This window comes from Xenopus tropicalis, chromosome 4, assembly GCF_000004195.4.
Source record: "Xenopus tropicalis strain Nigerian chromosome 4, UCB_Xtro_10.0, whole genome shotgun sequence".
Classification (NCBI taxonomy): domain Eukaryota; kingdom Metazoa; phylum Chordata; class Amphibia; order Anura; family Pipidae; genus Xenopus; species Xenopus tropicalis.
Genome location: NC_030680.2, coordinates 114,634,415 through 114,658,527, shown reverse-complemented (window position 1 = coordinate 114,658,527; position 24,113 = coordinate 114,634,415). Strand labels below are relative to the sequence as shown.

General features: G+C 37.3%; 1 protein-coding gene across 8 annotated transcripts in view; it reads right to left on the bottom strand.

The window, feature by feature from the left end:
- atf7ip (activating transcription factor 7 interacting protein) overlaps window positions 1-24,113 on the bottom strand; it is a 75,827-nt gene that overhangs the window by 4,803 nt on the left and 46,911 nt on the right. For 7 of the 8 annotated variants that reach the window (XM_012961456.3, XM_012961457.3, XM_004913789.4 and 4 more), the window contains 13 exons: window positions 13,759-15,179; window positions 12,792-12,884; window positions 10,695-10,867; window positions 9,900-10,034; window positions 9,148-9,213; window positions 8,755-8,834; window positions 6,844-6,926; window positions 6,620-6,760; window positions 5,443-6,057; window positions 4,353-4,423; window positions 3,730-3,796; window positions 2,547-2,699; window positions 1,565-1,747 (listed from right to left, as the gene is read on the bottom strand). In XM_012961456.3, coding sequence (XP_012816910.1) covers window positions 1,565-1,747; window positions 2,547-2,699; window positions 3,730-3,796; window positions 4,353-4,423; window positions 5,443-6,057; window positions 6,620-6,760; window positions 6,844-6,926; window positions 8,755-8,834; window positions 9,148-9,213; window positions 9,900-10,034; window positions 10,695-10,867; window positions 12,792-12,884; window positions 13,759-15,179 — 3,281 coding nt within the window. The remainder of the gene's footprint in view (window positions 1-1,564; window positions 1,748-2,546; window positions 2,700-3,729; window positions 3,797-4,352; window positions 4,424-5,442; window positions 6,058-6,619; window positions 6,761-6,843; window positions 6,927-8,754; window positions 8,835-9,147; window positions 9,214-9,899; window positions 10,035-10,694; window positions 10,868-12,791; window positions 12,885-13,758; window positions 15,180-24,113) is intronic. The other variant, XM_031901055.1, reaches the window with a different exon arrangement.

The window sequence follows — 24,113 nt, the reverse complement described above, 5'->3', positions numbered from 1 at the left end:
CAGATATCGGTCGGCCAGGCCGATCTGCTCTCCCCATACACGGGCCGATTAGCTGCCGAATCGGTCCAAGGGACCGATATCGGCAGCTATAGTCGGCCCGTGTATGGCCACCTTAAGACTGCTGACCTGACTGCTGTCCAGAAGGCCATCATTGACACCCTCAAGCAAGAGGGTAAGACACAGAAAGAAATTTCTGAACAAATAGGCTGTTCCCAGAGTGCTGTATCAAGGCACCTCAGTGGGAAGTCTGTGGGAAGGAAAAAGTGTGGCAGAAAATGCTGCACAACGAGAAGAGGTGACTGGGCCCTGAGGAAGATTGTGGAGAAGGACCGATTCCTGACCTTGGGGGACCTGCGGAAGCAGTGGACTGAGTCTGGAGTAGAAACATCCAGAGCCACCGTGTACAGGCGTGTGCAGGAAATGGGCTACAGGTGCTGCATTCCCCAGGTCAAGCCACTTTTGAACCAGAAACAGCGGCAGAAGCGCCTGACCTGGGCTACAGAGAAGCAGCACTGGACTGTTGCTCAGTGGTCCAAAGTATGTCATTCGGAAATCAAGGTGCCAGGAGTCTGGAGGAAGACTGGGGAGAGGGAAATACCAAAATGCCTGAAGTCCAGTGTCAAGTACCCACAGTCAGTGATGGTCTGGGGTGCCATGTCAGCTGCTGGTGTTGGTCCACTGTGTTTTATCAAGGGCAGGGTCAATGCAGCTAGCTATCAGGAGATTTTGGAGCACTTCATGCTTCCATCTGCTGAAAAGCTTTATGGAGATGAAGATTTCATTTTTCAGCACGACCTGGCACCTGCTCACAGTGCCAAAACCACTGGTAAATGGTTTACTGACCATGGTATTACTGTGCTCAATTGGCCTGCCAACTCTCCTGACCTGAACCCCATAGAGAATCTGTGGGATATTGTGAAGAGAAAGTTGAGAGACACAAGACCCAACACTCTGGATGAGCTTAAGGCCGCTATTGAAGCATCCTGGGCCTCCATAACACCTGAGCAGTGCCACAGGCTGATTGCCTCCATGCCACGCCACATTGAAGCAGTCATTTCTGCAAAAGGATTCCCGACCAAGTATTGAGTGCATAACTGAACATAATTATTTGAAGGTTGACTTTTTTTGTATTAAAAACACTTTTTTTTATTGGGCGGATGAAATATGCTAATTTTTTTAGATAGGAATTTTGGGTTTTCATGAGCTGTATGCCACAATCATCAATATTAAAACAAGAAAAGGCTTGAACTACTTCAGTTGTGTGTAATGAATCTAAAATATATGAAAGTCTAATGTTTATCAGTACATTACAGAAAATAATGAACTTTATCACAATATGCTAATTTTTTGAAAAGGACCTGTATATATATATACATATATACATATATACATATATACATATATACATATATACATATATACATATATACATATATACATATATACATATATACATATATACATATATACATATATATATATATATACACATACATACATACATACACACACACACATTTCAAAAATATAACCTATTACTGGTGCTAGAGAAGCTCACATTTACCTCCAGTTTGAGGGGTGATTTGCCTTAGATTTTGCATAACAGTATTGCGTACAGGTGTCTGGATTGGGGCTGTAGGGAGGCTAGACGTAGTGTAAACCATCTGCTGATTGTTTGGTGTACGAGGTGCTGAAGTCCTTGTCATTTGAGTCCCTGGACGCTGCGTTATATTTACTGTTGTCTGAGCTGAAATTCAATCAAAAGAATAAAAATATGCAACTGTTGTTAATATGCAAAGTAGTAATAAAGAAGTAACTTGTACTTGATCTCGTGCTATAATTATTTGTTATTGACGGCAAAACAATCCTAATGGATTTATTTAATGTTAAAAATATTTTTTAAGTAGACTTCAGCTATGCTGATCCAAATTATGGAAAGACCCCTTATCCAGAAAACTCCAGTTCCTGAGCATTCTGGATTACAGGCCCCATACCTATATTATTTTTTCCGGAAACCCCCCACCCTAATGATTACTGTGAAAACGTATTTGACTTAAGGCAAGTGTGAGGATGATTCACTGGTGATTTCTCCAGGATATCATGATTTTATTTTCATTTTGTAAATGGCATCAGAACTGCCATGCAGTCTTAACTCATAAAAACCTGATATTGCCAATGTCACCCATACATTTAGGGTAAAATAATTTAATGCTTTTGTGTACAATGGGCTTAGAAAATAAATTAAAATGAAGGACTAAACCAATAAGTATTTGTAACAAAAAACATTAAGAACAATCCAAAAAAAGCTGAAAAAAATCTTCACCTTATCACCCAAAAGAATCTGTCATTAACATAATTCATTGAATTTGGTCCAGAATGTACATTTTATTTACAATATTACATTTTATTAATTTATTGATATTCTAATAGACTTAGAACAAAGAAAAATCTGTAAGTCTATAAAAGGGAGAAATGTAGGATTTAAACACCAAAATGGTCAGTGTGAACAGCAGTCCCAAAAAGTGAAAGTCTGAAGGCTGAGGTACCTGTAGGCAACACATGTATGGTGGCTTGAGAAGGTATATTTGCAGATGTAGATGGTGACTGCAAAGCATTTGGTTGTGGAAGTTGTGGTGGTCGACTTATCATTTGGGGCTGGATATTTCCTGATAAGCCTGAAGTACTTGTCCTCCTGGAATCTAAGCGTGAGAATATGTAAAATTAATAGCAGCAAAATAAAACTACTTTTTTTATTAAATAGTTTCATGAATCGTGTATTGTCCTCCTCAAATGCCTGAAATAATATTTAACTACATTTTTTTATTACAATTATCAAAAAACATTTTTACATTTTTGTAAAGGAGGAAACTTATTTAAACAAGCATGCTGTCTATGTTTTCATATCTGTAATGAAACATGAGAATAGAACTGCCCTGCATATGATTCTTTGAATAAAAAGAAGCTAAGTTATGTGCCGTTTACTACTGCCAGAAAAGTGGTCCCTTAAAACCATCCCTCTCACATCACCTATGAAATAGAGCAACTTTTATAATGAGGTTGGGTTGAACTAGTCTCTGTGGTGTAGGTTCCATTTAGACCCCAAAATGCTGTAAAACACCCCAACTGAAACAATTTTTGTGATATTAAGCAGCAACTGCACAATGTGTTATTGAATATATGATCGGATACTAAATTCAGGCCATCAATAGACATCAGTACTTGGCATTCAATGAGCAAGCGCTTATCTGAAAATGCCACAGCATGCTAAATAGTGGAGTGAAGCATTATGTTGCCCAGGGCAACCAATCAGCAGTTAGATTTCAAGTGTTAGAAAACCAAAGCAAAGCATCCGATTGGCTGCTATAAGCAACATCACTGGTGATGTTTCACTCCACTTTTTTATACAGCATAATAAATATACCCCTAACTCTTCTAGTGTGTAAGCGGCAAAAGGGCATTTTAACTTTAAGAATCAGCTCACCTCAAGTTTCCAGTCTGACCCTGAATCTCTGATCATACAGCAGAATATTGTTACTATTTGCAGTATTGCAGTATATTTTACAGTGCTCCAATTAGCACTGTAGATGCAGTTTTACTGTCATTATGATTACAATTAAACCTTACCTCGAGTTCAATCTTTGTAACAGAAACAATTACTTAGTAACAGTTTAGTAACAATCATCTGCATTAATGTCTCCAACTTAAATGAAAGAAAAAAAAAAAAATCACCTTGAGAAGTAATCTCAATGTCTTCTTCATCTAGTGTGAGGTCAATAACTCCACCAGGTTTTCCTCCCTAAGGAGACAAATTAAGTTGAATTAAACTCATATTAGTGGGAAATATAAAAAATTATCTGAACATAGCTTCAAGACACTGAATGCTACACAGGATATTTTCTGGACTGCTTTTACAAGAAACACAGGGTGTTTTCTGGACTGCTTTTACAAGAAACATTGTTAAGAAAAGAAATTAAGTGCTACACACAATAAAAACTATGGAAATTATATTTCCATATAAAAACTATGGAAATTATATTTTCTATACTGTTTCTTCTATATAAGATAGGTAGATATTGATATATATTTCAAAAAAGAGCTATGGAAATGCACTGCTTTACTTTGCACTGTTTGATATAACTTTACAGATTCACTGGTAATATATTATGTATAGGCCCCCATAAAGGCCCCAAGCAAGAGCCAGAACGTTGGCGAAATTTAAGGAATAAAGCACTTTGAGAAACAGATATTTGGAGTGCGAACCACTTTTTAATGTATATCACACACACTACTACCGGCTAATCAATCTTACGAAATGGACAAAAAGCAACACAAATACTTAAACCTGAACCTACCGCAGTTGAATTTTCAACTACCCTCTTGCTTGGGACACTTTCTGAAGTTGATGTTCTGTTAGTTTGCAGTTCTAAAAAAAATAAATAAAATAAAACTCTGTTATGCATAAAATCAGGTGAAAGAAAGACTGGCAGGGATATTTTGCAAAAGCTATGCAAGACCATTTTCCATAATGGTCTATGCCAATTCATGTTATAAATACACCTGAGTGTGGTATTAAATATTTGTTTATGTGCTCCCTACATAATCATGCATTCACTACAGCTTAAAGGCACTCCAATAGCTGAAAACAATGATAAACACCCAAAATCATTAGTTATTAGATCACGGTTAGAAATTATTTATTAACATTATTATTATTAAAACACATATAGCTTTTTTTGTCACATAAGTGATTATACTTCATTCTACTTCCTTAAGGAATGAATATTTGAAAAAAGGCAAGATAAGCCGATATCATCGGTCCTCTTTCACCAACTTTTTTACCAAGGCTTCCAAGGTTATATTAAACAGTACTCAGTCCTAACCTAATCTACTTGCAATTATGGTGCCCTAGGAGACAGAAGTCATCCTGGACAGAATGACTGCAATCTGATAGAATCACAGTCTGATAAAAGAACTTCCAGCACCAGTCTAAATTTTCAGAATTTTTGTAACAGTAATAATTCAAAGATGTGCACAGGAGCACAGATGAACAAAGTTGTGCCATAGTGCTTACTATTAAATTCTGATGCAAGTTGTGCTTGTTTCTGAGCTGAAATATAACGAAAATCTGAAATACTAACCAGCCTTGTATTGTGACTTTTATATTCTTTGTATGAAGTATACTGTCACTCTAAGATCAGGTAATGGAAAGCAGCACACAGCATGTGCTGTGAATCAGTAAAAAAAGAAGATGGCAAGATACTGGGCACATATTCATATTCTTAGATTTTCTCTGTTAAAGGGCTGTGGTTACCTGGGGCTAATACAAAATCCTAAAACACAATGTGCAGCATTTCTCCTTTAGCTTTGGCATGACATTTAACTAGTCTGGAGAAGATCACAATCATATATTAAGTAGTATATAAATTTTGTCATTTAACACACCTCTAGAAGAGCTTGTTGCTTCAGCTGAACTTGGACTGTTGAAGCCAGACAGTGGAGATTTTAATTGCGAAGTGGTGCGATTGTTAGCTTGATTGTAAATTCCTGAAGATGCTGTGGATGGCAAAGAGGGTCTGGATGACTGTGCAACTGAATGTGTTGTGGGGATAGACTGTACAGTCAGAGTTGATGATACGGAGTTTCCTGGAGAATTCCGCTGTATGCTTGGACTTGGCATCGAAGGACTGTTAACAGGTTTATTTGGAGTCAAGGACACTGGAGACGCTTTTGTAAGATTACTGATGGAGGACGGATTTTGCACTGGGATAAACTCTACATTTCCAGACTGCTGGTTAGTAACCAAGGTTCCTGTAGTGCCTTGCATGAGCTGAGACTGAGATTGCATTGCAACTGGCACATGAAGAATAACTGGCAAAGACTGAAGGGATACAGACATTGGCTGGGAACTACTGCCGGACACCTGGCTGTTCCCTACAACAGTTGCAGTCGTAGTTGCAGGAATAACAGAAGTCATTACTGGAGCAGAGGTAACAGGTGGCAAAGGCTTATTCTGGTTATTTAGAGAGTTTTGAGGAGTTCCAATGCTGGAAGCATTTACTGTTTTTAGAGGGGGAAAAAAATTACAAAAATTTTAGAGCACAAAATAATGAAATAAAGCAACTCAAAATAAAAATTCCATAACAAATGAAATTCTAAGCAATTTTTTAATATATAGTATTATATATGTGTGCTCTATACTTGTAAATGAAGTAACTATCTGTAAATATTCTCTGTGCTACTGGACCAGACTACTTGTACCACTGAAACAATGTAGCAAGAATAGACTCCAAAAGGCACAATGCTTAAAAGTAAATGTTCTTTCATTATGTTTATGCAAAATGTGTTTCCCAGAATTTTGCTAGAATTATGCTTTAAATACAAACATAAATGGTTTAGGCATTGCTTTAACAGGGCGACTAAAACATATTCATGGTGATCAGCTACTGTCATTAAACTTGTCATGCATCTCAAAATTTATTTAGATATGATTATTGCCCAGAATATACAATGCAGAAAATTTACAGCAAACTGTGGGTGTAATGAGGGACCAGTAGAAAGCATACTGTTAATGTGCCGCAGAGCTCTAAAGGTTACAAAATGGAAAACACGCCAAACTTACTTCTTTGTTGAATTAGTTTCCAATCAGGTGGTGCCCTTCCCTGTAGACTGGTATTTGCAGTGGACTGGCTTACGGACACCTGAGTAGTAGTGTTAGGAGTACGGTGCGGTAAACTAGATGTTGTTGGAGTTGATGGCTGAGCTTGAATTAGAAATAAAACAGTGTTTTTAGAAAGCCTGAAAAATATAACTAAAAATAAAATAGCAGAAAATTAAAACCCTTACCAGTGGTTGAAGGCTGAAGAATAGTTACTGTCTCTCCAACATTTCGTTTTGACTCCAGCATTTGCCTCACTGTGCTGGCACTTCTAAATAACAAATGTACAAAATCAAGAAAGACAGCAAAAAGTTTTCTATAGATCCACCTATCCAAACATGGTTTTAAATGAAAAACATGGCAAAAAGAACAGAGCAAGACAAACATATTAAGAAGATAAATAAACTCTTCACTGGCTGCTAGACTGGGGGGGCATGTTTAGCAATCTGAGCTTAGAACAACTGAGCATGCCCACAAGCCAGAAGTCAAAGCAAATTCCTGAGGCAGGGAGCCGAGTGGGTTACAGGAGGAGAAGGAAATCTAAGTGATTAAGGGGATGCTGCAGCCTTACTATTAACATCTGGAGAGCCAGAGTGGCAGGTATTGAAAGATTTCAAAGAGTTAACAGAAGGAAAAATGTGATCTTTATGTAGCCATTAGTACTTTGCCCGTATTAAATTCAAGTTCAGCGAACAAGGCTAAACCCTTTTTGCCAAAGGTTTGTTATTTCCTGAGCCACACAATAGAAACAGAGAAACTGAAATTACTTGCAAGATAATCCAATGACCAATGAAAAGATAAATCTCTGCATAATGGATTTCTGCTGTGGTCACAACAAAGCATAATTCAATTGGGTTGTTTATGCAGAGCTCATCTGTTTTTAAAGGAAAACTATACCCCCAGAATGAATACTTAAAGGAGAATGCAAGTCAAAATTTAAAAAAGCATACTGCCCAATAGTCCTCCTATTATTTAGTAAAAACGCCACACTTTTGGCTCACCTAATCAAATATTTACTCAGTCACACTTACTTCACATTTTCTAGAACAGGCAGCCATCTCTAAAAAGGTATTCTCCCTTCCTTTCCCTCCTTGCTTCATACTGCACATGTGTTACATTCCCTCCCCCCCCCCCCTGCCAGATCAGCTTCTGACTGGCTGGTGGGCATGTGTAGCTCAGAACAGGAGACAGGATCAAGTTACACACATGCTCAGAGAATAGGAAGGCTGCCGCTGGCCGCCTACAGGAAGGGGAGAGAGATTTCAGTGATGTCACTGTAGTCTTCACACTGCTGTAGGCTGCCAGCACCATATCTCAGAGAAGCAAGCAGGAATCTGGGAATTTAGATATGCAGTAAGTACTTAAAAAGAATGCCTTTAGACTAACTTTTAATTTATTTTAACCTTTCATTGTCCTTTAACAGAAAGTTTATATCATATTAAAGGATCTATGAAAGAATCTCGCCAAACTGAAAATTTTAGCCTTTTACATCTTTTCCCTTGAGCCACCATTTAGTGATGGGCTGTGTGCTACCTCCGATCACATCACCAGAAATAATTCAGCTCTAAATGTAACAGGAAGTAGTGTGGGAGCAAAAGGCAGAACTCTGTCCATTCATTGGCTGATGGGGCCTAGCATGTATGTGTGCCTTGGCTTGTTTGTGATGTAAACAAGCCAAGGTAGGTAGTAGGTTGGGATAAGTTACTGTGAGGAAGAGTGAACAAGTGACTGCATTCCAAATGGGTTAGCTTTTTTCCCCGAATGTTGTTACACTCTGCCTTAGAAAGGAATACAAATGGCTAAAATGAGGATTTAATAGGGATGCACCAAATTCTAGATTTTGCTAAATCTAAGCTTTTTTCTGCAGAACTTAAATTTGCCCAAATCCAAGGGCCTGAACCTGAACTCTTTTAATCACATGACTTTTGGTTATGCATATTGCATATTTAAATTAGAATTCTTATTCAGCCAGATGCCAAAACAGAGGATTTGGTGCATTCCAAGTATTTACCAATATAAAAATAATTAAGTGGAAAGCAGGGCAAGTTTGTAAGCAGTTTATTTGGCTCTATGCAGAGTTTTTAAAATTCTTAGCTCACCTGTAGTTCATGGAATTATTGGCAGTTGACGCTTCATTTACAGTTTTTCCTGGGGATGCTGGGTTGACCGCTGTAGATTGCTTTGTTAACATAAAAAAAGCATATAAAATGTAAGACTATAGCTATCCTAGATTGACAGGAAATAAAAGATAGCATCTGTGTAAAATAGGACTGGGATCAAACTACATTTTTCTTTGGACTATATTAGTATCACGAGAATGCTCTTGCCATGTAGCTCATTGACCCTTTATGTATCTTTACACATGGACAAAACTTTTTAACCTGGAATGTTTTGGCCATCGTAATAAAGGAGAGCAGTCACCCATTCCTCTGCCAAATTCTTAGTAGATTTTTGTTTTAGATTATACAAGTTTTGTGATGTGTTTGTCTTACCTCTGGTCTTTTCTTAAGGTCTTCCTTTGCTGCACCAAAGCGTTTTGTCAACCTTGCAATTTTAGCCTAAAGTGGAAAAAATTAATTATTGCAGTTTTTGGTTACATGATTATAGTGATTGTTAGTAAAAAAAAAAGTATCCAAAGACAAAACATATCTGCATTCCTGACAGGCTGCCAAAATCAGGCTCTTCTAAATACTCAGCCCAAGGGTCAAATCACATCCAAGACCCAACTTTATGCTAGCTGAACAGCTCCAAATATACAAATGTATGCCAAGGTCTCAGTTGGTTCAGTCCCCCGTTGGCTCAAACTTATATCGCACAGGGTGGCTCAAGGGGAGAAAAGCATTAAGAGCATATAGTGTAGAATTTCACATTGCAGAGTTTTTTCAGTGTTTCAGGCCTAATTGAGTCATCTGAGAAAGTCATCCAAGATGAAACACGGCAGGCCAGTGACGTCACCAGAGGGCGCCCCTACAGAGGAACGTGCCGAGCAAGCTAAGAGATGTTATTAAACTAACAAAATAATAAAATTATTCACTTAGACTGTAAGCTAACAGGGCAGGGACCTCCTTCCTACTGTGTCTCATACCACATGGCACTTATTCTCTGTGTATTTATACTTATTTATTGTATTTACTATAACAATTGTGCTCCCTGTGTGTAACTGTGTATATTGTAAGATCATACAGCGCTGCACATCCTTGTAGTGCTTTATAAATAGTTATACATACATAGTTTAAAGTCTTACCTGTATTGCATACAAAATATTTTCATGTTTTTTGCATTCTATCTTCTCCACTCGGGTCTTAAGATCAGCTAGGGTTTTGTCAAAGACAACACACTGCAAGGTGCTTAGCCTCTCCTCAAGCATCTTCTGGATCACCTGCAGACAAATCATTCAGCTAATACAGGGTTGACAACTTTAACATATAATTTTTCATTTTTTTAGGTTTGTGTGAAACTATATAAAAAGCCTAGTAAAACAGGGTTCAGATGGATAAATGGGCAGATAACTGGCAGACCACATCATATGGAGAGCCAGGCACTCAGCCAATGATTATTCACAGATTTATTATGACATTTTTCTTTTGCCTCAAATACAAACATATTGAATGGTTTGGTGAACAGCTGACCATACTTGGTGACTATCTGTCCATGTCTGCCCAAAATATTAAGATCCAGGTCACTATGACCCTACCAAATAAGTGGATCCAGCAAACAAGTTGATCAGGACCTGGCTGGGTTCGGTTGAAAGGCCCACATTTTCGTAGGAAATAACAGATAAGCCGTTTAGAATAAAATTGATTTACAGTGGTTAAATGTCATGCGTATTCATAGGTCTCTTGCTGTTGATAATTTGTAAATAATGTTGAGCCCTTGCTATGTGTATATTGCTACAACTATTACAAAGTTTTCTTTGTGCTTTTATTCCTAAATGATTTTTTATTTATAAGTTTACCACCACCCACAGCCAAAGACTAAATCATAAACTGGGGTCAACAGAAGCTCTTTGGAGAGGATTTTACTTTTAAAAAGCAATTACATTTTGTAATTTCTTGTTGAGATCATCTGCTGTAATCTTCACTTGTAATTCAGCCTCATATTCTTCCCCTTCATAACGCCGTCGCTTTGAGCTCTCACTTTCGAAGTCCTCAGATTTAGAACGCTTCCGCCGAGAAACTTCACCTAGAGAAACTTCATCTGGGGAAACTTCACCTGGAGAAACACAAAGCTAACTTAAATTTTGAATAACTATTAGCACTACTACAGGTATGCGATCTGCTATCCAGGAAAGTCATCTACCATAGAGTACCTTGTACTTGATCCTAACAAAGACATAATTAATCCTTATTGGAGGTTAAACTCCTACTGGGCTTATTTAATGTTAAGGATGTATTTTAATTAAATGTAAAAAACTATGGTGATCCAAATTATGGAGGGTCCATTATCCGGAAAACCGTAGGTCCTGCATATTCTGGGTACTAGGTCGCATACCTGTACTATTAACGGCACCATTATCATTAGTAAACCACAAAACAATCATTTAGTGTGATACTGTACCAATATCAAAAATTGTTGCTAAATAATACAGCAGTGCCAACCCCATGACCCAATATCCTGGTTATGGAATGTAGTTTCTTTTTTCATTTAGTGCAAAGTCAATAATTAAAGACCTAACTGCATAAGGACTGCTTCAAGCAGAAGGTAGTTTGAGGCATTTTTATTTTTTTTTTAAGATAGCTGAATGGCACATCAGACTAAGAGATAAGACTAATGTAACTAGCCATTTTCTCTTCTTGCAGAAATACGATGAAGTGTGTATTTTCATCTGAAATTTACCCTGTGTGTGCATTGTCAGGCAGATGTCAGATATATCACTTACTATAGACACAGGGCAGAATCAGGTGATATTGGGAGTTTTTATTGCATTTAGAAAAAAATGCCTAGGGTGAAATTAGCCTAAATATATTTAGTTGGGGCAAAGTAAAGAATTGTCAGTTTATAATTATATAAATATATGAAATCTGAGCATCTAATGTGAGAACAACAATTGTTAGTCTCTATATACTTACTACATACTATGAGGGCTGATTTACTTACTAGTGACCATCCATGGTCCATTAGCAGATTTTTATGGTTTGCTGCAAAATTACTTTATTTTTTACTATCTTTTTTTTTTTTTAAGATGTAATTTTTCAGCAAGCACATTTTTTCATCAATCGGTTTAACAACAATGGTTGGTTGACGGTAAGTAGTACCACTAAACCTACAAAAAATGCATACGGACCTTAACAAATTTGTTTGTGAAAGTTCCAAGCATTGACAGAAATTTCTTGATATTGCATATATGACTTTAAACTATTTTAGTGGAATCTAAAGATCCCAACACTTGTAAGAGTGCCCCTCTCGGGGCTTTACTTGCAAACATTTTATCAAGAGCTGTGGTATGCATCTCCAGGCAAAACCCCTTGATAACAAGCACACAGGAAAAACAACCCCCCCATTCACTTTGAAATAAAATCACCTGTAAGTGTCTGAGAGATATGTGCCCATCACTTGCCAGCACTGGGTGCTTGCCTATGATTTTCATTTCATATAGATGGACGTTTGGATGGATGTTTTTTTTCTTTACCCTCCTACACAGCTACAACACCTTGGCAACTAAAGGTATGGTATTACGCTGTGTGCCATCCTGTCCTTAGGGCGAGGTCACGCAGCACAGATATGCTTCTCTCAAACCCTGTGTTTTTCGGTCAGGCTGTGAGAAGCAAATCCACTTTTCTACACAGCCCTTGTGCCTGCAATGAAAACTACAAAGTCCACTTCAGTGCAGTCACATGCAGTGGAGCAAACATAAGTCCGCCTGTTAAGTGCAAAAGCAGGTATTTTTGGGGGGACCTACACACTGTTTTGCTGCATGTGGCTGCACTGAAGTGGATTCTGTAGTTTTCAGTGCAGGCACACAGGCAGTGTAAAAAATGTATCTGCTTCTCACAGCCTGATGGAAAAAAGCAGGGCTGAGAGAAGCAGATCTACGCTTCGTGTGCCCTCGCCCTTTGTTTTACACCGTTTCCACTGCGACAGTGATTGATGTACAACATGTAACACAATGGTGCTAAATAAAATATTAATAACCTACTTGTCTCAGCCTGTGGTTCCTTCACACTTTCTTCTTTTTGTTCTCCCTCTTTTTCTCCTGACTTTTTAGCAGTTTCAGTATCAGCATCTATAGCTATATATAAAAAAAAAAAAAAGTAAAACATTAAAAGTAATATTATTCATCCAAAGACCTTTTTAACTGATCCAAATTATGTCCCATCTTGTTGCCATGCAAAAATTAAGTCCAAGATGCAACCTTCCCATACACATCTATTAGAAGGCAAAAAAAAACCAAAACATCACAATAATGCCAGAAAAATTGCAAAAACCTCCTCTAAAATAAATTAATGTAAGGTCATACATTCTGTAAATCTTATTTGCTCTTATTTGAGCATTTAGCTCCACACAGATTGAAAGATAATTCAAAAGCATGGTTATAACACCTTAACCAATGGATGTCAACTTTAACAGATACAGTTCTATGCCAAAAAATAAATAAATTCCATGAAGCTTTATTACATACTTATATTGAAAGATGTTGTACCAAACCAGCACATTGAAAGTAGAAACACTTTTCAAAATTCAAAAGTTACTAGTGCTTCTCAAGTGGAATCCTGTACTGACATCAGTTTTTCAAAAGAAGAGTTTTATATTTGATTTCGAAATATAAACATAAGGCAAGCCATTTTTACCAGGTACCCTCAGACATATGACTTGCTCTAAAACATCTCTCTTTACTGCTGCACTGCAATATGGAGGGATGCCAACCCTACATCTCACACCCCACCTCCCCTCAAGCTGATATCGTGGATAGATGCATAGTGAGCAAGTCATGCTTTTGCAGTGCTTACAATATTATCTTTCAAGATGTAAGTGACCTACAAGCAAATAACTGGTCGAGGCATTAAACAGTTAAACAGTACCTTAATACAACAAACAGACCACACACAAAATTATATTTGTGATAAAGATAAACCCCAAAGGGGGGGGAAAAAAGCATACTATACCTTGTGGGGCCGATGTTGTTTTTTCTTCTACTGGTGAGGAGCGTTCATCACTTGGTTCTTCCTCATCAGAAAGAACGAGGAATGCTTCACTGGGTAGAGTTTCTCTATTATCTTGTTTGCTTGGTGAGGTTTCCTCATTTCCTGCCTTTTGTTCTTCAGAATCTGCAATACTTTCAGAGTTTAAATGATTCTTTTCAAAGTCCAGAGGCTCATCTTCCACTGGTGCAAGCTTTTCAAGAATTGGAATGATTTCATCGGTTTCCATTGTGTCTGGACTTTCTAATCCAGAGGCTGTCTGTATTTCTGAAACAGATTTTTCTAGAGTAGCTTCTTGGACACCTGAACATTTTTGCTCTTCAACTTTTATACTCTGGTCAGTTTCCATACTGCTTGATATAGCCTCTTCATTTGGCTGAAGTTCATCAGCTGGAGTTTCTATATTTTCTGCTGTAGTTTCTACATTTTCTGATTTTTCTTCTGAACATCCCTCTTCTTGTTCCATATCCATGTCCTGTGGGGCTTCTTCCTCTTGTTGTCCATCTGCTATATCATTAGTGATCTCAGGAGTAGAGGCTGCATTCTCAGTTTTCCCCTCAGGTTCTGTTTCCTGTTTGCTTACATTCTCTGTAGTTTCTTGCTGTTCTTCCTTCTTTCTTGACAGTTCTGTTCCCTCTGCAACATCTGATTGTACACCCTGTTCATCTGTAGAATCTTTTAGGTCATTATTTTCATCTTCTCCTTGTACAATTTTCTCTTGCTCCTTATGCTCTACATCCATATTTTCTTCTGCGAATGCCCTTTCATTTACATCTTCCTCAGGGATATCATCTTCTAGCTCATGAATTCCATCTAACACAATATGACTTTCCTCTTCCCCAGAATTGTTAACCTCAGATTGTTCTTCTGACAATTCAGTGTCCGTGGTTTTCTTGTCAAATGACTGTAAACTAGCAGCTTCTTCTTGTGCTGCATCAGTATTTGTTACTTCATGTTGTTCTTCCTTGTTATCAGAAGACACAGGTACCGCATCTTCACAAACTGATGCACTGGTTTCATTGTCTTGACATACAGGACTTTCAGTATGCTGAAGTTCAAGTTTTAGTTTTAAGTCTTTGGTTTGTTCAAGGTTTATCAAACCTTCCTTGATGTCTGAAAGCTTAACAATTGGAACTTCATGAGGCTCAGAGTTAACCTCTATCATGCCATTAAGTTCTTTTCTTTCTGTCACAAAATCATTTTCAGCAATTATATCCATATCCCCATTTTCATGATTTCCATTCAGTAGCTTTACCTCTGTTGGTTTTATCAATTCCTCTTTTGCCTTGTGTACTGCGTCTAATTGTTGCCGATCACTCGCTTTCATTGTTTTCCGAGCTTTGAAAACTTTTTTTTGAGGTTCTTCTGCTGTATCCATCTTAAACCTTTAAATAAAGTTGCATACAAAAAGTATTTAGGTTTCCATGCTTTAAATTAAAGTCTAACAAACACTTATGGAAAACCTTAGATTATGCAGTCTATCCTTGGCCATACCTAACTGAAGCAGTAAAAACAACCATAATTAACAGACACTCATTTCTTCAGCATTAGCTCATAACTATAGTTATATTGAGTACTGTAAACTTTTCCTTTTTTTTTTTTTTTACACTTCTACTTCCACTTAGTAAGTAATAAATCTTTAAATGCCCTATTCTGACCTGACAGCCTCCTTACTGGCATCATTAAGCAAACACTCAGCAAGCACTACCTTATCTAAGAAAAAAAAACCTTGAAACTATTATAAGCATACATTTAAAGGGGATGTGCATTTTTGCCTAATAAAAGAACATAATTATAAGTAACTTTCCAATATGCAATAAATATTTTCTGTTTTAAGTTAAAGGAGAATGCAAGTCAAAATTTAAAAAGCATACTGCCCAATAGTCCTCCTATTGTTTAGTAAAAACGCCACACTTTTGGCTCACCTAATCAAATATTTACACTTCACATTTTCTAGAACAGGAAGCCATCTCTAAAAAGGTATTCTCCCTTCCTTTCCCTCCTTGCTTCATACTGCACATGTGTTTCATTCCCTCCCCCCCCTCCCCTCTGCCAGATCAGCTTCTGATTGGCTGGTGGGCATGTGTAGCTCAGAACAGGAGACAGGATCAAGTTACACACATGCTCAGAGAATAGGAAGGCTGCCGCTGGCACCTACAGGAAGGGGAGAGAGATTTCAGTGATGTCACTGTAGGCTTCACACTGCTGTAGGCTGCCAGCACCATATCTCAGAGAAGCAAGCAGGGATCTGGGAATTTAGATATGCAGTAAGTACTTAAAAAGAATGCCTTTAGACTTACTTTTAATTTATATTAACCTTTCATTGTCCTTTAAGTAATATGTAAATGCGCTATATCAGTCATTTACTCCACTCTTGGTTCTAATGTAGCAGGAGTCACCTCTCCTCCAGCCAATGCACCACTGGCATAGAGAATAGCAAGGAAAGACGGATACTGTTCCCAATAGCAATTCAATTTACAAATACTTTAAAGCCCCTGAAAAACACTGTATACTAGAATGTTGCTTAGGGATACATTTTCTTTAATTAGGCAAGATTTTATTTTTGGAATGAAGAAACACATGATCCTGTTACAGAAAACTGCATGTTAAAACTGTAGATTGATGCCTGGATCAATAGATCCAGAATTAAAGGCTCCTGAAAGTATTGGTAAACCTTGGTCTTTTCTAACAAAGGGGCAGTTGGCCATGCCCATGATGTAACTTACAGAGACCATTAGAGATGCTTGTAAATCAAGAGGGCGGTGCCAAGTTAAGAAAAGGTCAGGAATTTCAAAAGCTTATATTTCTGAATCTGATATTTTGACATGCAGCTTTGTATTGATTGGTTTGGTGAAAGGGTCTCTACGTTTTTGAAAACACTGGCCTAAGCACAAGGAAATTTAACACATTTATTTCAATCAAAATACAATACTGTTGACAAAGTTTTAAAAAGAGTCATAGCTCTGTGTAAATGTTCCTTTCTTTTGTTTTTAGATGTACAGTACATATATGGCATCTAATTCTGAAAATAATTGTATTTCTGTTTTGAAAGCAATCCATCTAACTATTAATTGCAGTGCTGTAGTAAATAGCTTCAGTTTGCATAACAAATCTCCAAGTTTAACTGGCATTTGAAAATAGTTCTGGTAACCTGAAGAGGTAAGAATATACTATTTAACAGGACAGTCTATATAGTATTGTTAACTCTTTAGTATTAAGCAAATGCATAATTTGAATATAAATATGAACAAAATATAGAGATAGTGCTATCCAGATAAATCGCTTTACTCTAAATTACAATTATACAGTATAAATACTTAACTCCAGCACAGACAAAAATGTAAAGCATAATAGGTTATGCAACCTTTTTGAAATAAAGATCATTTTACTAGTGCCTTCTCATTGCTTTTCACACATTGATTCTTACTGCTAGATGGAATAGCTGATGGAGTGACTTAGCACTTGACAAGAAGTTTGTATGTTATGAGATTTGAATTAGGAATTGTATTAATTTCAGAGAAATGCTAACCCTTTCAAATTATACATTTATCTAAAAATAAAGAAAAAAAATGACGACCCAATACAATTCTCCTTACAAACAATACTTTACACCGGTAGTCTGGAGAAGTATCTTAAATAATGGCACAGTGGGTATTCAGCCTAAGACAATCATTTTAGTTCTCAGGAATAATATTATAAACACAAAAACTAACATCTCTACTTTCATTAATCTTTCAGTTTCAAACTCTCGCTGCATTATAGCATATATATTCATATAGTTATATAGAATATATTTTTCACATAAGCAAAATCAGCATCGTATATATGCTAATCCTCGAAAGACAGTTTAAAAAAAAAAACACACCACATTAGATAAAAGCTGACAGCTCCAGCAAGTTAAGGATACCCTAAAATACTTGATACTCCAGCAGAAAAGAAAATCTCAACATTACCCAAAACTATGCATCCTTCATGCACCTTAAAGACACATTTATTGTAGAAACATACAAACCTTTCAAAGCAAGGGGCCCTGTTGTACATTGTTCAGATATGATGGCCCATGCCTGTACGTAACAGGAAAAATTCCCAGCCATATCCACAAGAGAGCTCCCTGCAGCCACTACTGAACAAGAATGCAGGAGAGAAGCAGTCGACTAACTGAAGGCAAAAAGGAGGATTGCATGCAAAAAGAAGTCCTTCTTACATCTGTGCAAGCCAATGACTTGCATTTCTATGCTATGCTTTAAATCAACAAATCCTGCGGGCACTTGAGGATATACAAAAACACGTGGGCTAAAAGGAAACGAAGTAGCAATGAAGTTTATTTAAAATTATTTAATTGAGCCTCAAGATAGTTTGCATCAGGAATAGTCACATTTTCAGGAATCATAAGGGTAAGGTCTGCCCAAAAATCTAGATAAGTCTGTATTAACTTTATAATATTGTTAGTTTATTAAAATTGATATTTACAAATATTTTTTACAAAGTATTTCAACTGTATGGCAGGAAAATATTTGCTATGTTACATCACCAGAACCTTTTGATTACAATGCCAATGTCATAATATATAAAAATCCTCTACAATGTCGTAAAGGAGTTGCTTACTTTATATATGTATTTTTTCATAAGACATATACATATATATATTATACATACATATATAGCTTATTCAGAGTATTGTGCAATATTTTCCATTATAATGCTGTAATCTTTTTTAAAAGAAAAAACAAAAATGATGTATAATAGAAAACACAGAAGCAGTCCCTACTCAATTCTAAATTAATAGGTGGAACCTAGAGGCTCTAGACTTCCTTTTAGCAAATTTGACATGTTTCAGTTTACAGAGTAAGGTCACTGTATAGCAGCAAACAGGGAATATTAGAATAAATTCCTCTGATTGGCTAAAATATGTCTGCTCATATGAGCTGCTCACAGAAATAACCAACCAGCTGTCTGACAGCAGAAACTTGCCCGGCAACAAGGCTGTGCAAAGAGTTGGAAGGCTCTGCTAGGACGCTGTGTACACAGGAGTGATGAGGGCAATATAATTGCTTCTGACCATAATGTAAAAGCTTGATATGGAGCATCTATGAAACCAAAAAAAAAACAAAACAAAAAAAAACTACACAAATTCTAGTCAATGGATTTTTCAAAAGATTAGAATAAATGTTTGAATATTTGTAAATGATGTATTCAGTCTGTTACCATTCAGGTGCAGATTCTAATTGATGTCATATTTACAAAATGTTTAAATCAATTCCCTAGTGGGAAAGTTGTCCTCTTATTATAACCCTCCAAATCTTTCAAGTGATTCCCAGAAATGATAGATTAGTTGTATTTTGGATGCTCCTAGTCCATAATAATTTTGATTTGCCTGAATAGTCCAAAAAGGATTTAGATTAAAAAAAAACCAAAAGGTAACCACTTCTTTGCATAATCAGATTAGGGAAATCTATAAAAATGACATAATTTGATAAAAAGTGTTGCCATTGTGTCTGCAGTAAGTCACATGCCCTTTACAGTTTGGATTTGGTTCCGCTTTGCGCATCACTTTAGTGCATCACTTATTTTTGTGAGGTGATTTTCACTGATGTTTTTGCAGCAGTATTGATAGCTTTGTCAGCATTACGTATATAGGGCATGTATTCCCCAGGCTAGCAGCGTCACACAGACTTATACTGCAGACAAAACATCTGAAATGCAATATATATGGGGTTTTTTTTTTATAAAAAGGGCATATATCACTTTGTAATGTTAAATAAGGAAGGGTGGGTTTTTTTTGCCTTTGTGTCAGGACAGGTACTAGTAATGTTTTAAAATTTTGATCATTATTATTATTAGTGTTAGTTACACAATGGATTAAGGCACAGTGGTTTTATGTTGGTGTTTCTTTTATTATTTACTATACATAGTACATATGATAACACCAGCACTTATGTAAAGCCTATGTGGTTTAACCCACATTTATTCATATTCATAACCAGCTGCTTTGGCTGTTGGATAACTTGCAGTTAAAGGGGTGGGGTTCATCTTTAATTTAACTTTTACTATGTTATAGAAAAGCCAATCCCAAGCAACTCCTCAATTGGTCTTTATTATTTATTTTTTATAGTTTTTGCCTTCTTCTTCTTCTAACACTTTGCAGCTTGCAAATGGGGGTCACTGACCCCGGCAGCCAAAAACTATTGCTCTGTGAGGCTACAGTTTTATTGTTATTGTTACTTTTTATTACATATCTTTCTACTCAGCTCCTCTACAATTTCTATATATCAGTCACTTTCTCCACCACTCCCAGGTTAATAAGGTAAATTGGACCCTAGCATCCAGATAACTGCTAAAATTCCAAACTGGAGAGCCGCAGAACAAAAAAGTAAAATAACTAAAAAACTACCAATTATAAAAAATGAAGATCAAGTGCTACAGAATATTACTCTCTACATCAGAGATCCCCAACCAGTGGCTTGTGAGCAACATGTTGCTCCCCAACTCCTCAGATGTTGCTCCCAGTGGCCTCAAAGCAGGTGCTTATTTTTTTAATTCCTGGCTTGGAGGCAAGTTTTTTATGGTTGCATAAAAAAAACAGATGTACATATAGGGGCTACCAAATAGCCAATAACAGACTTTTTTGGCACTCCCCAGGAACATGTTTTATGCTTGTGTTGCTCCCCAATTCTTTTTACATTTGAATGTGGCTCACTGGTAAAAAAGGTTGGGGACCCCTGCTCTACATCATACTAAAAGTTGACTCGAAGGTGATCAACCCCTTAAAGAAAAAATTGTTTCTGTAGCATAAAGGAGTGTTATAGTTACTTTGGTACTTAGAAACTGTATTTTGTTAAGAAAAATACATGTTATCAACACATAATCCAGTAGGTGGTGCTGTACTAACCTAGCTAGGCAATGCTAAGAACAAAGCACAAGAGAGTGGTATAACACACAATGCATTTACTTCCTCTAGCATATATTCTTTGGTCTCACTCCCCACACTGAGGCTGAGCACGGAACATAAAAATAAAGCTATGTATAATTAACCAAGGAAAAAAAAAAAAAGTCTAAAAAAAAAAAAAAAGTCTAAAAAAAAAAAAAAAAGTCTAAAAATAGCAAGACACCAAATCAAAAGTAGATAGGTAAACTATGTGTAATCTATGCATACACTATTCCAGCATAAGGTCTTGTATGCAGCACCATGTATCTCCATCTAAATGAGCAAGCTTCTGGAGGCTCATATGTACTTGCAAAGTTCTCTCTGGGTTCCCAACTCCAGCAAACCAGAGTTTTTCTTCTGAAATGGGAAGGGGGGGGGGGGCACAGTCATTTTGCAATGCCCAGAGTGAGTTTAGGTTCACTTGGACAGAGTTCTGGGCCTAGACAATAGCATATATATGGCTTAGTTAGAGGTTTCATTTAGCCACACTTTAGCCATACTTGTTTTTGAAGCTGAAAGTTGTAATATAATAAGCTGTTTACAACAGTCACTCAGGTGCATTTAAAGGAGATGGGCCGATTTAAACAGGAAAACTGGATGGTGGTTTGTTAAAATACTGGATAAACAAAAACATTTGCATTGATTGGTTAACATATTGGATTCGGGGGAGGGCAAGCATTAGACTGGGGAGAGTAATATGGGCAACTATAAAAATAAGCCAGAAATAATGTAAGTTGGAAGACTATATACATCTGTGCTCCCCAGTGGTGAATTAAATCATGTCTTCTCATAAATTCAGAGTCCTGGTGGTATTTGAAAAGATAGGGTTGTCTCTCCGGTATATTACCTTACACCCGTTCTTTCTGGCTTACACTTGTTTAATGACTAAAACAGCCTTAAAACACAGCAACACTAAGCTCAGAAAATTGGATGGCAATTTTCCTCCTACAACAACCGTTTTTACAAAACAGCCATCTCACCCTCCAGGTCCAAAACAAGGAAAATCCCGCCTTGTTTCCTCTACACAAGCAGGCCAGAATTTGGCTTTTTTCAGCACCTTCAGTAAGTTGTCTCGCTGTCTCAGATAAGCAAGTTGAGGAGTGGGAACTATCACAAAGCAGGCCCCAAAAATGGGATCCCCTTGTACCCCAGGACCCCCAGCAACCATAGGGTCTGCTGAATGTTATGCCACTGACTGGTGCCTCTGCTATAAGCACTTGTGGTAAACTTTTTACCTGTAAATACAAAACCTTTAAGGTAGAACAATCCTGCCATGGTTAAAGGCGAAGGAAAGGCTAGAGTTAATGTCAAGCTGCAGGCATACCTTCAGTTCTCTCAATAGTGCCCTTAAGTCTCCCCATATTTCACCTGTTCAGATGATCAGAAGCCTCATAGGAATAAAAATGCTGAGCTCTGTAAATAAAATTCCCATAATGCCTCACTCCTGCACCAAGACCCATATACATGCACAGTTAGTAATACTATGTGGAAGCTTCCTGCTGATTGGCTCAGATCCACATTCCTAAGGAAGGGGGAAGGAGTTCTTAGCATTCTTATGTGAGGGGGGAGCAGTTTTATTTGATAGAGGATCAGCAATTAGATTTGAACGGTCACCTACAAGTTAGAAAACAAAAGCAAAGATCTGATTAGTTGCTATGGGACAACATCATCAGGGATGTTCGCTTGCACACTATAATAAATATGCCCCTATGTGTAGGGAGAGAGACAAACAATCAGAACCTCAGAATTTTAAGTTAAATGTTAGCAGAGCCAACAGCCTTTTCAACACATAGGCACGGGTTGAGACCACTTAAAGGGGGGCTAAACCAAAATAATTAATTGATGTAAACTTACGCAGGAAACTTCTTTGAGCATTTTTGCAATTTACATTCGTTTTCAATCTTAAAGGACATGTAAAGCCTACATTTTACTACAATGTATACAAGTTGGCCATTTTCCCTCTGACACATCATCAGTTACATTTAAATCTGCAAACATCATACCTGCACAAAAACCCCTATTTAGTGTATACATTTTATCAAGAATGCAAGCTCACACAAGCAGAACTTACTTAGATAAAATGTTGTGCTTGGATTGAGCACTGTAACAATTAAGCTGAGCTCAGGAGAGGAGGTTAGGAGAAAAAAAAAATAAGAGCAGACAGCTAGAGCAGCATTTCTATGGGAACCAGCAATGCCATGTATTCACGGTATTCATGAATACATGACATTCATGCTAGACTGGAGGGTGTGTTTAGTAATCTGGCTGATGGCTTGTGGGCATGCTCAGTTCTTCCCAGCTCAAAGTAAATTCCTGAGGGAGGGGGCCGAGTGGTTTAGAGCAGGGGTCCCCAACCACCAGGCTTGGGACCGGTGCCGGGCCGTGGGCTGTGCTAAACTGGGTCACCTCTGGTCCCAGTTACCTGTGATCCCAACTCCATACCAACCGCTATGCAAAGCCCAGGAAGCTCCATATTAAGCGTCTGGGGATGTCACCACTTAGGTGGGAGTAAGAAGAGCAAAGGGGCTGGGTGCATCTAGTTGCAGGGAAACAAGCTCAGGTCTCCCACTGATTTTGTATTATGATGAGCTGTATTATACCCACCATCCCTGGTCCTCGGAAAAATTGTCTTGCTTGAAACCGGTCCGTGGTGCAAAAAGGTTGGAGACCACTGGTTTAGAGGAGGAGAAGGAAATCTAAGTGACGCTGCAGCCTTAATATTAACCTTTGAATAACAAGACTGTAAGGTATTTAAAGATTTCAAAGAAGCTGTTCACTGATTACATATATTTGTGAGGGGTTCATGTGTCCTTCAAGCAATTTCTAATATATTTGCATTTTTAGACACCAAATTTAGGCTTAACTAAATACAGGATATTCATAGAAAGTGCACACACTGGTAGGATCACTGACACGGTTAGCCTTCAAAAGGAGGTGTTGAGCCAAGCCTGTCTAGCAGTATAAAACTGCTAATATCTTACAAAACACTTCAAAATAGAATATGAATGTAAACTGCAAACATGCTCAGAGAAGTATGTCCCCAGTGCAAGTCTCCAATGCTACCTGCACAGGGCTGTTAACCGAATATATATAATTTGGCAACAAACAGGTAGATGAAATTTTAGTAGTGTAGGTATTAACTAACAATAGGCAATCAAATGGAAGTGTGCATCCATCTAATTTTTTAAGTTCACAATAACCTATGTGCCAATGGGAGATCTTAGGATCAACCAGATCTGCATAGAACTGTGTGAATTACCTAGTTGCTGTATATAAATCTAAAATTTGAATGAAAAAATAATGTAATATCAAAACTGTAATATAAATGTCTCTATATAATATTTTTAAAAGAAAGTGTGGCAACATTACAAAAATGTAAAACTAATGTCATATC